Source organism: Aquarana catesbeiana, linkage group LG02 (genome assembly GCF_042186555.1).
Source record: "Aquarana catesbeiana isolate 2022-GZ linkage group LG02, ASM4218655v1, whole genome shotgun sequence".
NCBI classification, from domain to species: Eukaryota; Metazoa; Chordata; class Amphibia; order Anura; family Ranidae; genus Aquarana; species Aquarana catesbeiana.
Genome location: NC_133325.1, coordinates 289664688 through 289680501, shown reverse-complemented (window position 1 = coordinate 289680501; position 15814 = coordinate 289664688). Strand labels below are relative to the sequence as shown.

General features: G+C 39.9%; 1 protein-coding gene across 1 annotated transcript in view; it reads right to left on the bottom strand.

Moving 5' to 3' along the window:
- Window positions 1-353: 353 nt before the first annotated feature.
- The window catches only part of COL4A2 (collagen type IV alpha 2 chain), a 312542-nt gene continuing 297081 nt past the window's right edge, over window positions 354-15814 (bottom strand). The window contains exons 45-49 of the mRNA XM_073614494.1: window positions 15356-15502; window positions 14766-14882; window positions 13919-14110; window positions 9374-9660; window positions 354-5801 (exon numbers count right to left, since the gene is read on the bottom strand). Coding sequence (XP_073470595.1) covers window positions 5547-5801; window positions 9374-9660; window positions 13919-14110; window positions 14766-14882; window positions 15356-15502 — 998 coding nt within the window. The 3' untranslated portion in view covers window positions 354-5546. The remainder of the gene's footprint in view (window positions 5802-9373; window positions 9661-13918; window positions 14111-14765; window positions 14883-15355; window positions 15503-15814) is intronic.

The following is a 15814-nucleotide window of genomic DNA, read 5'->3' as shown; positions in this document are numbered from 1 at the left end:
CCCCAGTTAGAATCTCTCCCTAGGACACACATTTAACCCCTTGATTGCCAGTGTTAACCCCTTTCCTGCCAGTGACATTTATACAGTATTTAGTGGCTATTTTTAGCTCTGATCGCTGTATAAATGTCAGTGGTCCCAAAATAGTGTCCGATCTGTCCGCAACAGTGTCGCAGTCCCAATAAAAATCGCACATCACTGCCATTACTGGTAAAAAAATAATAATAAAAATGCCATTAATCTATTCCCTGTTTTGTAGATGCTATAACTTTTGTGCAAACCAATCAATATATGCTTATTGCGATTTTTTTTTTTTTTTTTTTATACCAAAAATATGTAGAAGAATACATATTCGGATATTTATTATAGCAAAAAGTAAACGACCGCGCAATCGTGAGTTAAAGCGACACAGTGCCGTATCACAAAAAATGACCCAGTCAGAAAGGGGGTAAATTCTTTCGGAGCTGAAGTGGTTAAAAAAATGTGCTTTTTTTTTTTTTTTTTTTTTTTTTTTTTTTTTTTTAAAACCTGCAGTCTGCAAAGCATTGCACCTGAAATCAGTGGAATGCGGGTGCAATGGCAGGCACTCAGTACAGCTGTCTGTCCCTACCTCTTGTATGGGCAGACAATTACTGAAGTGCAGGAATGTCAATGAATTACGAGGGTGCTCATAATCACAGTTCATTGAGAGCTACAGGCACTCTGCCGTGGTATTAGAAGGGACTTGTAGTCTGTTTATTCACAGATCCCTGGCAGAGCCCCGCACATTATTTTTAAGACGTGACAGCATGTGTGGGGAGAACTCCTGGCTGCTGCCACAGAGGATTGTGGGAGTGCAGAAGGCTGCTCTAAAGTAAAATGTTACAGACTACATGTAAAAACATGTTGCAAACGGTGAACAGCAGCTCCTTTTAAGATAAAAAAAAAAGTTTAATAAAATAAATGACCCCCTCCATGGCTCCTGCTGAGTCTCCTGTGCAATGGATCGAGATTGGGCTCAGGTAAGTGTTTAAGGAGGTGCTGGGGAGCAACTTTTGAGAGTTTTTTTTTTTTGCCTTAATGCAGAGAATGCATTAAGGTAAAAAAAAATGTTTTGCCTTTTTAAGCTTTGAAATTTAAAGTGGTATTAAAGTCAATTTTTTTTTCTTAAATCATAAAAAGTAAGAAAACTTGCATGTATGTAATTTTGGTAAAAAAATCCACTTCCAGCACAATGAAAGTCCACCTCACCTGCCACGATCAGTCGCTGGATTAAATCTGTAAATTATATTTATGTGACGGAGGAACATACTCTCCCTTTCGAAAAATGTGGTTTTATTGAACACAATTTCGATGTTCTGATTCAGATACATGGATTTCTTGGCTTCCAATCTGGGATAGAGAGACAGCTTGCCTTTCAGGACCCTTTTTTTTTTTTTTTTGTATTCTCTTTGCTCCCTCCTTCTTTTGCACTTTTTTACTTCTCTCATTTTACCCGCCATATAATGTATAGAGGGTCCCTCCCTGTGTCTCCCCTTTAGCGACATGTTTCTCTTCTGTGGGTCGCAAGCCTGATGTTGGATACTTAGGTCAAGGTCTTTCCTCTGATGTTTTTTTTCAGTCTTGGACATTAAACATTTATGTCTTGGCTCAATTGCTGTTTAGGTTGACTTAATGTCCCTAAATATATTTTATTAGTCCACCTCTATGATGAAAAGACCTGAAATGTTGCCAACCTGTCTGGCGTTACTTGTACTCAGTATGGATTGTTGCTATAAATAAAGAATTAAAAAAAAAAAGTTTACCTTGGAGCTTGGTTTTTGCACTTGGCAGAGAACTGGCATCAAGCAGCAAAGCCAGGAGGCAATTTCAAAACCAAGCTCCGAGGTAAACATTTGTTTTTTACCTTCAAATGATGTGATTTTTTTTTTTATTTTACATATTTATTTGATTTAAGATAAAAAGACTTTAATACTATTTGAACTGAACAAGGAGAAGATAGGACCTGATTCATTAATATGCACAGCTGATCAGGATTCTGTCTGCTCCAGTTTTAGTAAATTTGCCTAAAATGTTTTGTGGTGTAAGAAATCTTCAGGCCTAACATGTACATTTTAATATGTGTGCAAAAATAAAAAATGCTCCGGCAGCAAAAAGTTTAAGGCTGGCTTTACACTGGAACATGCAACGGCTCACAGCAGGAGTCCAGTGCGTCTCCATTCACCGTTTCATGTCCGATTTCAGTCTGAATTTTGGGCTAAATTCGGACCTGAAATGGATCAAAAGACGCACGGGGCTCCTGTGCAGTTCACACCGGAGCTGCTGTGAAGATGTGTGAACCAGCTCCATAGAAAGCCGGTCACAATCTCCTGCTATGCAAATTAGATGCAAATTTGCATCCAATTCGCATAAGAGGGAACCCAGCCTTAAACAGCTGAAGGAGGAATTCCTGAATCAAGATGCAATTATTTAGTAAATCTGTTTAACTGCTCATTGTTAGCATTGCTTTGCTGAGAAAAACAATTGATAAATACCCCTCCCCATATTGTGTTTTCAGGTTTCAATGAAAATAAGTGGATGTCTGAAACTAAGACGACTTCACTTCATCTGATGTTCCTCTTTAGTAAATCAAGCCCCCATATGCACAATCCTAAAGTAATTCATGACCTTACTATGTCCAGGGTGTCTAAATCTTTACGCAGTGCAGATCAGATCACACTGCTTTAATTAATCACTTCCTAATACACTTATTACAATAAAAAATGTTGTTCCCATTACCTTATAAACTGGTTTTGTTCTGAAATGCCCCCTAGTGGACAAGAATGTCCTGACACGCTCCAACAAATCTTCAGCTTGAGATTTTCTGTATTTGCTGACTTTTTAAAACAAACTCACAAATGTTACCATTTTAGTTTTTATAAATGTCAGGAAAAACAGGAACAATAAAAACTGTTTTTCTTTTTGTGTAAGGTATAATAAAATTGGTGAAAAAGTTGTCCAAGTAAATGTTGTAGAATTTGAAATATGGTGGTAATAAAAGACCCCCCACCTATCTCCTAGTTTTTTGGTTGCAGATTGTAAACAAAAGCCTTCTAGGTAAGCACCATATTTACATTCAATTGCTTGTACATATATGTTCACATGATGATATACAAGACATGTTTTATAAAACTAAACAAGGTACAGGATAACATTTTTCAGGCATATATTTATACAGTAAGCAAAATGTTGCTATGTATTAGGCTGTAGTGAATACTGTCAGGTAATGGCAGTCAAACATTATTTACATGTTTTTAGCAAATACTATATACATTATAGCAGATAGATCTATTTCTACTTTGTGAGTAAAGTAATCCAGATCAATCCTTCAGAGTGAAAAGATATGGTTGCTCTCCACTGGCCATACACAACTACAAATTCAGTGGCACCATTTTGCATCAGACTGGCAATCCTGACAAAGCTGTGGTCCCGATACTGAGTAGGATTACAACAGTGTAACACATGCAAGTACAATAGATAGCCGGTGTGATGGGGAGAATTAGGCAATGAAAAAACTAGAACTTAACTTATATAGGTTACAAACATTTGATATTTCTTTAAATGAGCTCAAGCAGTAGTTTGCAGAAGGTGGGTTTATTTGCGATCATTGGCATGCTGGAATGTCTGCCTGAATTATATTCTAGTAATGCTAGCTATGTTCAGAACTCACAAGTGTGCAATTGAAAGTGTAATCATTTTGACAATAAGTACCCATTTATAACAGTGTGCGTTGTCATACGCAATGCATGTTCATGGGGCCACTTTGCACTTATGCAACATGCTTCCTTGTAACTTGGAAAAAGGTGCAGGCGCTTCTTTGGTATGACAGTATGGCCCCATTGACTTCATTGGGAGTGCACAAACCTAGCCTAATATTTTTATTCCTTTTTTTTTTTTCTTAAATATGTTTTTTTTTGGGATATAATTATCTCCTTGTTTCTATGCAAGAATGCCAAGAAATCTAGAATTGGAATACATCTTTAAAATGCCAGAGGGCCTGTCCACACAAAACTGATGCTGGGAGGTTGAATCACCTACTGGTTCATGTTGTCCCTCTAGGACGCCACCTGTGAAATCTCTATCCCTGAGTCTCCAGATCCATGGCAGCTCAACAGGTCTCATTCACTCTGCGGGATTTTGTTCCTGTGTGTTCTACATTATAGAGAATGCAGCAGGAGAAATTCAACTCAACAGAGTTTTAGGAGTTTTTTGTTTTAGGAGCCAAAGAGATAATTATGATCCTCATGTGTAAGCTCCAGTAGGTGGAGTGAAGCGTGTTGAGGGCGTGGCCTGGCAGGGGTCCAGGCTGGGACTGCCATTCACTATTATACAGCAGATCTTAACATGATGTGCTGCTCCTAGGACACCTAGTCACTCTCTACCATTGCCTGGAGCATAGAAGAACTCCCTTCCCGGCCAGCACTCACAGCGATGGGCACAGGACTTCATTCCCATACAGCCTGAGCAGCTCACACACATATCCTTGATTCACAGCGTGTTTGAGAGTGGCAAAATTTCAGATGTTTCAGCTCGAAATTAAAGTGGAACTTTAGTCAGAAAATTAAGTCCTGCTAGATCACAATCAGGCTGGCCCCTTTTGCAGATATGTAAAACATTAAAAATAAGTGACTATACTGTTTAAAATCCAGTAATACACTGTCTCACCCTGCTCTGCACATGCTCAGTTGCTCTCCATTTTTAGGCACTGCCGAGTTTGTAGAGGGTGATCTGCTGACTGCCTTGAAGCAGAATTAAACCCTGCTATCCTTTACAGCTAAGAAGGCTGCTTCTGTTTGATCTGCGACTGCCATGGTGCTGCACCATATGATCAGTTATGATACCAGCCATTTGATGGTTTGACAGTTTGGTTGAGAACACAAGCAAATGTGACAGTTATCATCCCGGCATTCCAGGAATGTAACAGTTTTTTGGGTTTAGTTCTACTTTATAATTTGCTGCTGTTCAGGGGCTCTGAGCTTCAGCAAGATGGCAGCCTCCAGCAAGAAGACACACAAGCAATGTTGGAGTCAATTTACAGCACACAGTAATTTTAGTAGCACAATTGTTAATATGGAATGTATGTTCCTTGCTAAAGGACATTATTTTTTTATCAAGTTGTTATGGGTAAAGTTCCACTTTAATTAGCAGGTTTGGGTGGACATGCCCTGTACCCACCTTACTTATTATATGGTATGTAGTTGCCCTAATGGTCTAATGCAAGAAACAGTGCATCAGCCAAAAATACATGGGTTTTCATTTTTTATTTTGTCTGGTAATATTATAAATGAAAAACACCTTGTATGCCCAATATGCTTGGGCTAACTTTAGCTATACATGTTTATGGCTTCAGCTACTATGTGCTAAATGGACGTTCTGGAAGACACATTGATCCCAGCGACAAGTAAAAAAAGGAACATTATATGTAGGAGTAAGAAATGTGTGATCAGCTTGTATTTAGTGAGGTAATAAGTTAAAAATATAGCACCAATATTAATTCTGTTAATTCGATTTTTCCACATAAAAAAGATATTTTACAGGTATTTCATGCAAACTTGACAGCGACTGATATGAGTTCTAATCAGGCCAGCTTTCAGTGTATCTGAAGACGGAGAGCTATGGAAGTTGTCGTCAATAGTGGTAAGCCAGAAGCTGTACTTGTTGGCAAAATAGTGGCAGGTCCCACGGGCACCATTGCACTCAATGAATGGAGTCGCTCTAAAGTCTTCCAGGCAGCTACCAGGAGAAGAAAGGGACTGTCCTCCTCCCTCGTCACCTGCGGCTGTATGCTGGAACACAACAATGATTATAAATGTTAGTCTGGTTGATGAACAAACAGCCCATAGATTGATCCTCAATCATTTAAACATTCAACAGTTCACTTAGTATTTGGAATAAATCTTATGCATTTGTCCCCAATTTTGACACATTTCTTTTATAATACTGGTTTTAACAACTCTTTGTGCACTGGTGCAAATCACTTGGTATGGGGGGGATTATGATATGGGGTTATTTTTCAGGGGTTGGACTTGGCCCCTTAGTTCCAGTGAAGGGAACTCTTAAGGCGTCAGCATACCAAGACAATTTGGACAATTTCATGCTCCCAACTTTGTGGGAACAGTTTGGGGATGGCCCCTTCCTGTTCCAACATGAGTGCACACCAGTGTACAAAGCAAAGTCCATAAAGACATGGATGAGCAAGTTTGGGGTGGGGGAGCTTGACTGGCCTGCACGGAGTCCTAACCTCAACCCGATAGAACACCTTTTGGATGAATTAGAGGGGAGACTGCAAGCCAGGCCTTCTTGTCCAACATATTATATATTACATGTTATAGCTGCAGAGGGTGGGCCAACTCAATATTGAACCCTACGGATTAGGGCTGTGATGCCATTAAAGTTCATGTGCGTGTAAAGGCAGGTGTCCCAATACTTTTGACAATATACTGTAGTTTGCTGACAGACTCAGATGGACAAGGATTAGAAAGCCTACAGTGAAACTTTATGGAAGGATATATATATTAGCATACTGTAAAGGCAAATTTTTATAACAGTTAATCACACCTTAAGCATTGCTTCTACTTTGCAATCAGTCACCAACATTTCAGACAATTTCAGGTATCTTTTACATGTACAACATTACATTTTCTTTTGCACTAGTATTCATCACTGCAGGATAAAATGAATGTCTATCAGTAGCTATCAGGATTTGCGTGCATTCCATGTGACATTCTATTTAGGTCATGGTTTTCTTCAGCTTACTCTTTATTGTTTAATTGTATTTTATCTGACAATCAATGTTCAGTTACCTTTTTCTTTATGTACTGCCATACTAGCAAAGAGACACATGCTCCTTTGTGACAAGTAGTAAAGACAATTTTGGAGTGCACTTGTTCTTCTTTCCTTCTCCGTAATAAAGATCAATATAATGCTACTGCAATTATGTACTGAGTCACTGACTATACCCATTGTGATTTGTAATGAGGGTTTTGTGGGGCTATCTTCTTTTTAAAACGGCTGTGTGTAAGATATCCTTTGATGAAGAAGGGCACTAGAGCAATACAGCTCTTTGCAGCTCATGGTGCTGAAGGTGAAAAACATTTCCTACTTCCCACAATGGTTGTGCTTTTACTGCTCCCTCTCACAAAGTAAGCCATAAGGCCCCTTTCACACCGGGGTGGTGGGGGCGTCGGCAGTAATGCGGTGCTATATTTAGTGCCGCTTTACTGTCGTTTTAGTGGCGCTATTCGGCTATTCGACATCCGTTCAAAGCAAAGAACATATAAAGGTGGTATGAGGGTTCAGAAAAAGGGGGCGGAGAGCAGAAGTTACACTCGGCAGAGCTCAGTGAGGCGAGCTCTGTGAGCTGATTGGAGGGGGAGACACACAGCACACAGGAACAGAGTTGAGGCTGCCAATCTGCTGGGGATCCCTCCCATGTCATCATTTTTCTCTTGGTATCAGGAAAACTTGTCAGAAGTGATTCAGGCGGAGAGCAGGGAAATTAAGCAACAGACAGAAATGACACTTAGTGCTCTTAATTGAGACAAGTACACACTATAAAAGAGTATACTTTGTTCATTTTTCATGTTTGAGGTTTACAACCACTTTAATCTCTGGACTCTGGCGGCATGCATATATGCGGTATATACGGTAACTTGGGATCAGTAAGCTCCCAATGCATACTTTCTATTGGGAGCGTTCTGATTTTGTGACCGATGTAACAGCCAATCACAGTGGTCACATGACCATATTCCCACCTCTGCCTCTTGGCTTTTAGAACTCTTAAAGGGCTGGGAGGTGGTTGGCGCAAAGGGGTTAAGGTTGTTAAGAACACCTGCCATCAAAGAAATATAGGAGGTGCCATCGCTATACTCCTGAGAATGGCTGTGTATGGCTTGAGTACGTTAAATAATGAGCCTGGAAGGCATGCGTTGATGAAAAGCCAGGTAAAAGTCAGAATTCCTTACATACTTTTTAACTTCCTGGTCTGGAAAATGTATAATGTATCAGAGAAGCCAAAGTATTAGCATGAGTGCCAGACAACTAATGTTTTTAGCGGGAAGGGGTCATAATGACAGCTTACCTTTTTTTTTTTTTTTTTTTTTTTTTTTTTTTTTTTTTTCTCAGGTTCTCAGAACAAATTTACTTTTAGCAGAAAGGTTGAATGAGCAAGTACATAAAGATATGAATTAAAGACTGAAATAACTCTAAATATGCGCTTGCTATTTTCCCTTTATATGCTACACCCCAGCCTAATATAAAACACATCATTTAATGTTATTATGTATTAAAAACTCCTTAAAAGAGAAGTATGTCCCCCCCCCATCATACTCACCTAGGTGGATGTAGCATCGGTCCGATGCCGCCTCTACACTGAGAAACGAGCAATCAAACATCACCGATGGCATGGTTCTCACAGCTCCCCGAGCAGAGAGCTGCTGACTGTCAATCAGCAGCTCTCTGCTCTGCTCCCCCCGCACTCATTGGAGCGCTGAGCTGTGAAGTAGTGGGGAGCGGCCGCCTTAGGCCCTCATTGGCTCGCTGAGAGGCTGAGACGGTATCAGTCCAGGCACCTGGCGGATCCAGACTTTATTGTCGTGATAAGGCGGTGCCTGGACTGATTCCTGTGACGTCTGCAGAAAGCGGACTTCAGCCCGCTCTCTGCTAAAAAAGGGTTACAGCAGTACAAAACAATTTGCACTCCTGTGAGCCATAGGAGAAACCCAGCCAAAAAAGCTCAGGCTGGACTTCTCCTTTAAATGTAATCCCCATTTACAGCAGAGCTGATTGGGAAAGCGAGGGGCAGCACTAGGGACCAACCAAGTGTGCTGCATGCACATGTCCTTACAAGGAACACATTGGCAGGAGGAGAGGGAAGACTTCATCAATCTGCTGCTGCTCTTTCATTGTCCAATTGTGGGCTGTGGGTGGGTAAGTGAGCCAGCTGTGTCACTTAACTGCAGTAAACAAAAGTCTGGTCGCCAGAGCTGTGTACACTAAAAGAACAGAAATACCGATCCTGCGGAAGGTAAAACAGCTCTAAAATAGGACTTTCAAGTGTGTTTCGCTGAGTTCAGTTTTAAAACTGCCTCTTATATGCCTGCGCCTACTGTTCCTACATGGTCATGATTCCATTGTTCTTTTAGTAAATTATATTATCTGTCTTGTTCTCCTGCGCTTGTGCGATCTGTGATTCTATTTTATTATGTATGCCTACACTTTCACAAATCTGATCTTACCAAAGTGTCACAGTTAAATGATGTATTAAAGTACTGGAAGTATAAACTGGTATGCGATACTTGTTACACATACATAGGGTTGCTTTGTAAATTAAAAAAGTAAGGGTAAAGAAATGAAATACCATAAGAAATGAATATCCAATCCACAAGCTTCGCCAGCCCTCTGGACAGAACGGGATGGAGCTATCTTGGCTGTGAACAGCAATTGCTACTGCAGGAGCCTCACAGACCGTACAACGACTTATGTAAGGCTTGATTTCATCTTCAACCACAGGCATCATTGGAAGAGGAGCAGTGGTTGACAGCCAATAGGATTTATCATTACGGCTGGCGTAGTAGCACACATCACCTGGGTTGCAGTACAGGAAAGGCATTGTGCTGAAGCGCTGCAAGCAAGATCCAGCGAGACCTATTGAAACAAAATATCTGTGGTTTCATTTTCAAAATACTGTGGATTTTATTTTTGTAAACTATGACAAACTGTAACGAATAGATTGATCACTTGTATTTTGTGCATTAAATCATACAGTATTATTGCAAAAAATATTCCATGGATCCTGCCACAAGGTCTGCGAGTTGATCATGTTCTGGGCTGTCTGCCTCTACTGCACTCTTAGCATTGCTCCCATTTCTCTCTGTGTACTACCGAACACTATACTATGGAGATATTCCTTAGTCCTAACACGGTTCCTGTCCTAGGGTGACAACACGGCTCCGACCTGAGCTGTCAGTTTTTTTTCTTTCAACCTTACTGGGCTGAACAAAAAAAATGACTAGTGTATACTAGGCTTAACCCCCAATTCACACCTGAATGATTTGAAGTGCTTGTCTAGAAGCACTTCAATACTCAACATAAGGGTTCTCATTGCATCCTATGGTACATGAGCATTGAAGTTGATTTACTAAAACCGGAGAGTGCAAAATCTGGTGCAGCTCTACATAGAAACCAATCAGCTTCCAGGATGTTTTGTCAAAGCTTAATTGAACAAGCTGCAGTTAGAAGCTGATTTCTATGCAGAGCTTCACCAGATTTTCCACTCTCCGGTTTTAGTAAATCAACCCTTAGTGTCTTTTGAAGCATGTTGCTCAAAGCCGAAAAAGTACATGTGCTTCTTTGAGCAAGAGGCACAGGTTTTTGGTCCCTATAGACTTCAGTGGGAGTACCTTAAAACAAAAACAAGTAATTTTTTTGTGTGGGATTTCCTGCCTCTCCTTCTCCTAGTAGTACTAACTTTTTATTGGCTAAAACAAAAAATGCTCAAGGTTCAGACATCTGAAAAAAATGCATGTGCAGACATGTATACAAATGCTCCCAAGACGCTTAAACAAGCTCAAGCTCAAGTGTAAACATAGTCTTGCAGTCTGATTTCAAATCAAATGACTCAGAACCAAAGTGTCATGGGACCGGATTTCATATTAAGGGACTTATTAATTAAGTAGTGAATATCATATTCACTGTTTAAAGTGGAGCTTCAGGCTCCTTCAGAAAAAATTAAAAGTCAGCAGTTACTAATACTGTAGCTGCTGACTTTTAATATTAGGACACTTACCTGTCCACGAATCCAGTGATGTCTTCACCCGAACCGATTATACAATCGGCTCTCTCGTGCTGCCGCCACCATCTCAGGTAAGGGAAACCAATGGTGAAGCCTTGCGGCTGCACAGCTGGTTCACTACTGTGCATGCGCAAAGCGTGCTGTGCTTTGTGAATGACAAAGGAGGGGGGCTGAACTTTCGGATGAGTTCGCCACGGCGAAGTCAGCCAGAGGTGGGAGTGGGTACCTGTCAAAACCAGGTGCCCGCTCGCCCCCCCCCCCTCCCGAAAGGTGCCAAATGTGGCAGCGGGGGGGGGGGGGAGGCATATAAGAGGAGGCATATAAGCGGAAGCTTTAATAAATATTCTCCTAATTGTTTCAAAATGCACTGCTCCTTGACAGTGATTTCTGGCATTCATATTCTTCTTTGTTTTGGTGTTGCACCAATACCAGATTTTGGTAAGAGGTTCAATTAAAGAGTATGTAAACCCAACATTTCATATTCCTGATACAGTAGGGATCGAAAGTTTGGGCACCCCAGGTAAAAATGTGTATTAATGTGCACAACGAAGCCAAGGAAAGATGGAAAAATCTCCAAATGGCATCAAATTACAGATTAGACATTCTTATAATATGTCAAAAAAAGTTAGATTTTATTTCCATCATTTACACTTTCAAAATTACAGAAAACAAAAAAATGGCGTCTGCAAAAGTTTGGGCACCCTGCAGAGTTAATATCTTGTACTGCCCCCTTTGGCAAGTATCACAGCTTGTAAACGCTTTTTGTAGCCAGCCAAGAGTCTTTCAATTCTTGTTTGAGGTATCTTTGCCCATTCTTCCTTACAAAAGTCTTCCAGTTCTTTGAGATGTCTGGGCTGTCTGTCACGCACTGCTCTTTTAAGGTCTATGCATAGATTTTCAATAATGTTGAGGTCAGGAGATTGTGAAGGCCATGGCAAAACCTTCAGTTTACACCTCTTGATGTAATCCCCCATGGATTTTGAGGTGCGTTTAGGATCATTATCCATTTGTAGAAGCCATCCTCTCTTTAACTTCAGCTTTTTCACAGATGGCATCAAGTTACCATCCAAAATTTGCTGAAATTTTATTGAATCCATTTTTCCTTCTACTCGTGAAATGTTCCCTGTGCCACTGCTTTTGCAATACAACCCCAAAGCATGATTGATCCACCCCCATGCTTAACAGTTGGACAGAGGTTCTTTTCATTAAATTCTGTGCCCTTTCTTCTCCAAACCTTTGCTCATTCCGGCCAAAAAGTTCTATTTCAACCTTATCGGTCCACAGAACTTGTTTCCAAAATGCCTCAGGCTTGTCTATATGTTCATTTGCAAAGTTCAAACGCTGATTTTTGTGGTGAGGACGTAGAAGAGGTTTTCTTCTAGTAACTCTTCCATGAAGACCATATTTGTACAAGTATCTCTTTATAGTGGAATAGTGTACCACAACTCCAGTGTCTGCCAGATCTTTCTGGAGGGATCGTGCAGTCAAACGTGGGTTTTGAATTGCTTTTCTCACAATCCTGCGAGCTGTTCTGTCTGATATTTTTTCTTGGTCTTCCAGATCTTGCTTTAACTTCCACTGTTCCTGATGACTGCCATTTCTTATTTACATTCTGAACAGAGGATATTGACATCTGAAAACGCTTTGCTATCTTCTTATAGCCTTCTCCAGCTTTGTGAGCGTCAACTATTTTCAGTTTCAGTTTTCTAGACAACTGCTTAGAAGAACCCATGGTGCTGCTTGTTGGGGCAAGGTCAGATGAGTCTGGCCATTTAAAACCTTTGAGATTGACATCACCTGGTCTTCCCAGATGATGATTGAGAACAATCCATGACACTGGCAGGTCTCAGCTTTGCAAAGGGGGCAGTGCATGCTATAAATTCTGCAGGGTGCCCAAACTTTTGCAGACGCCATTTTTTTGTTTTCTGTAATTTTGAAAGTGTAAATGATGGAAATAAAATCTAACTTTTTTTGACATATTATAAGAATGTCTAATCTGTAATTTGATGCCATTTGGAGATTTTTCCATCTTTCCTTGGCTTCGTTATGCACATTAATACACATTTTTACCTGGGGTGCCCAAACTTTCGATCCCCGCTGTATGTGCCTGCCGTACCATGTACTTGTGTGAGAAAGTATCCTGGGAAGATCGGTGTACTGCTGTTTCTCCTCCATTAGCTCTTATGAAGCTGAGAACAGAGGGAATTTCTTTTTATTATATATACACACAAATATTTTGCCTTTCATTTCTATTTTAAACTGAATGGGTTGTTTTACAATGTGATCATTTACAATCACTTTAAGGGTGAAGTCAAGGTTAAGTTTTTAGGGATGTAAAGTGTTGGGCTGGCTTCAATGCCCATAAGTGCCACCTCATCAGTGCCCATCAGTGCAGCCTATCAGTGCCGCCTCATAAGCACACATCAGTGAAAGTGTTGGGCTGGCTTCAGTGCCCATAAGTGCCACCTCATCAGTGCAGCCTATCAGTGCTGCCTCATAAGCACACATCAGTGAAAGTGTTGGGCCAGCTTCACACCTATTAATAATCTAGTAGTATTAGTAAATCAGCATTATTAATGTTTCAGCGCTATCCAAAATCCATGCACTGAATAGATGAACCTGCATTGCAGCTCACCATAATGAACAGTAATATACTAAAAAAGCACTAGTATACTGTATTTTCTGGTTCATTGTGGTGCATAGTGTAGTGTTAGATTGACTTTACATAAATGACTAACAAATTAAAGCATAACTCCGGCTAGTTCTTTTTAGGCAGGTGCAAAAATCGTTTTTTTTTCGCTTTTTGGGATAAAGGTTTCACATAAATAAAAAAAAAAAACTGGCAATTGTAAGCATCCCTGTCAGTGTTAAATGGTTTGTCTCAACCCTTTAACTGTCACTTTTTCTGCACAGTTCGGTCTGTTAAAGAAAGCTGAAACATAACAGCAGGATAACGGGTAAAGAAACTCATTTACGGGGGAAGGCTACATCATATATGTCATTTTCTATTTTGCCATTAGTACCATTTTACGTCAGTCTTATGAAAATCTCATAGACCTCACTTAACATCCCAATTATATAAAATATTGCAAAATACATAGGGTAATGTACCTAGGTCTTGATTGTGTGCTTTCTCCTGTCCTTCAAAATACAATAGACTGTATCCACTCCATAGTTTGGCCATGCCGACAGGACACATTGGCTCTTGATCAGTCTGGCTGTGTTTCACTAGAAGATAGCCAATGTTCACACTTCTTCCTGGCATTCCTGGATGTCCAGCACTACCAGGTACACCTGAAGTTCCTACAAAACACAAAAGAAAGTGACATGATGTTTTTCTGTGTGTACATAGATGTATATTAGTAAGATTGCAAAGGATTAGACTTGTACATATGTGCACTAAAACTAAACAAAGAATGACAATTTCATGATTTCACAACTGCCATGACACCACCTTGCTCTACTTCTGACCAGTCAGTCACATGCTGATCTCGGTCATAGAGGAAACCACAGTGACAATTTGCTGCCAGGCAGTCACAATAACATGACTTCCTATCCACTGATCATCTAACTGACAATCAGGCAGCATTAGTCTGCCTCTGCCTGTATTCGTTTTTATATTACAGTCTTTGTATAGGGGTATGTACAAAGAGGTCATCTTCAAGTTTTATAACATTGACTGGGTTCCTCTTTATGCTCTATACAGTATATTCATTATTTTATAAAAAGGATTGTAGATATAGTTTTAAATTGTACTGCATACTGATCAACATACTTTTTAATCAAGTGATCTAGTGCAAAATACAAAGTTATTATTTTTACAATATAAGTGTGGTAAAAGAAGTTCCCTTCTGTGATGCAACCTAATGACAACAATACCTAAATATTTTACCTTTTTTTCTTCGTTGGCACTCAGTCCAGCAAGTTATTGGATAACAGTCAAAGACGGTGTACATACCTCTAGCTCCTTCAGGTCCTCTTTGTCCCATTGATCCCAGGTCTCCTCTCGCACCAGGGGCAGCAGACCTTCCAGGTATTCCAGGTACTCCTACTTTACCCTGTGGACCCTGAACACCTGCAAAACAGATATCCCTTTTTAAAGATTTCAAAACCCTATTTTTTTTTGTCTGTTCCTAAAAGTATACATATTTACTAATACTCTATACCGAACATGAAACATTAACAGAGCATGTATGAACTGCATCTCAAGAAAGATTTGCCTCCATGTTCAATATATTTCAATAGCTGAATGTCCTACCTGGTTTAGATATTATCAGAATTTTTCATAGATATTTCATTTATTGAAGCTTATACATTTTAACATTTCAGATTCCACACTGCATTTTGAGGAATGTTTTTGTTGTTCATTAAAATCAGATTCTCGATTTCATGTCTGCAGGGCAGAATCTTACTAGTTGGTAAATGCAGCACAGATAGTTTTTTCATGCACATGTAAAAGATGTCAACTGTTGGAACATACTGGTAACACTGTTTCACATTGCATTGTAAATGCATGAAATTTAATGTCCTCGAAACAGCCATACTTACCTTTAGCACCTTCAGGACCCCGAGGTCCCATATCACCTTGAATGCCTTGTGGACCAACAATTCCAAACGCACCAACAGGACCTGAGTCCACTTTCATGTGCAGGGGTACTGGAGGTAATCCCGGCTGTCCAGGAGCACCCTGTAGACCTTTTAAAAAGAAGAAAATATGTAATTTTTTTCTATGGTTAGGACAAAAAATACAATTGTTAAAAAATATTTGTTCTATTTAGTGAACTAGTAAGTAAATATGAAATAGTGCATAATCATATTTAGCATTCTCATTTTTTGCCATAGGTTTAAACATTGGGGATTACATTGTTAATTGTTCTCCTTACCCCTTATATATACTTCCACTGAAGGACTGAAGGAGACAACTCCTGCTGTGTTCTTTCTTTCAAAAATCCACAGTGTTCTGGGAATCCTTTGCCATGTATTAAATGTTTATTGTAAAACAAAAAT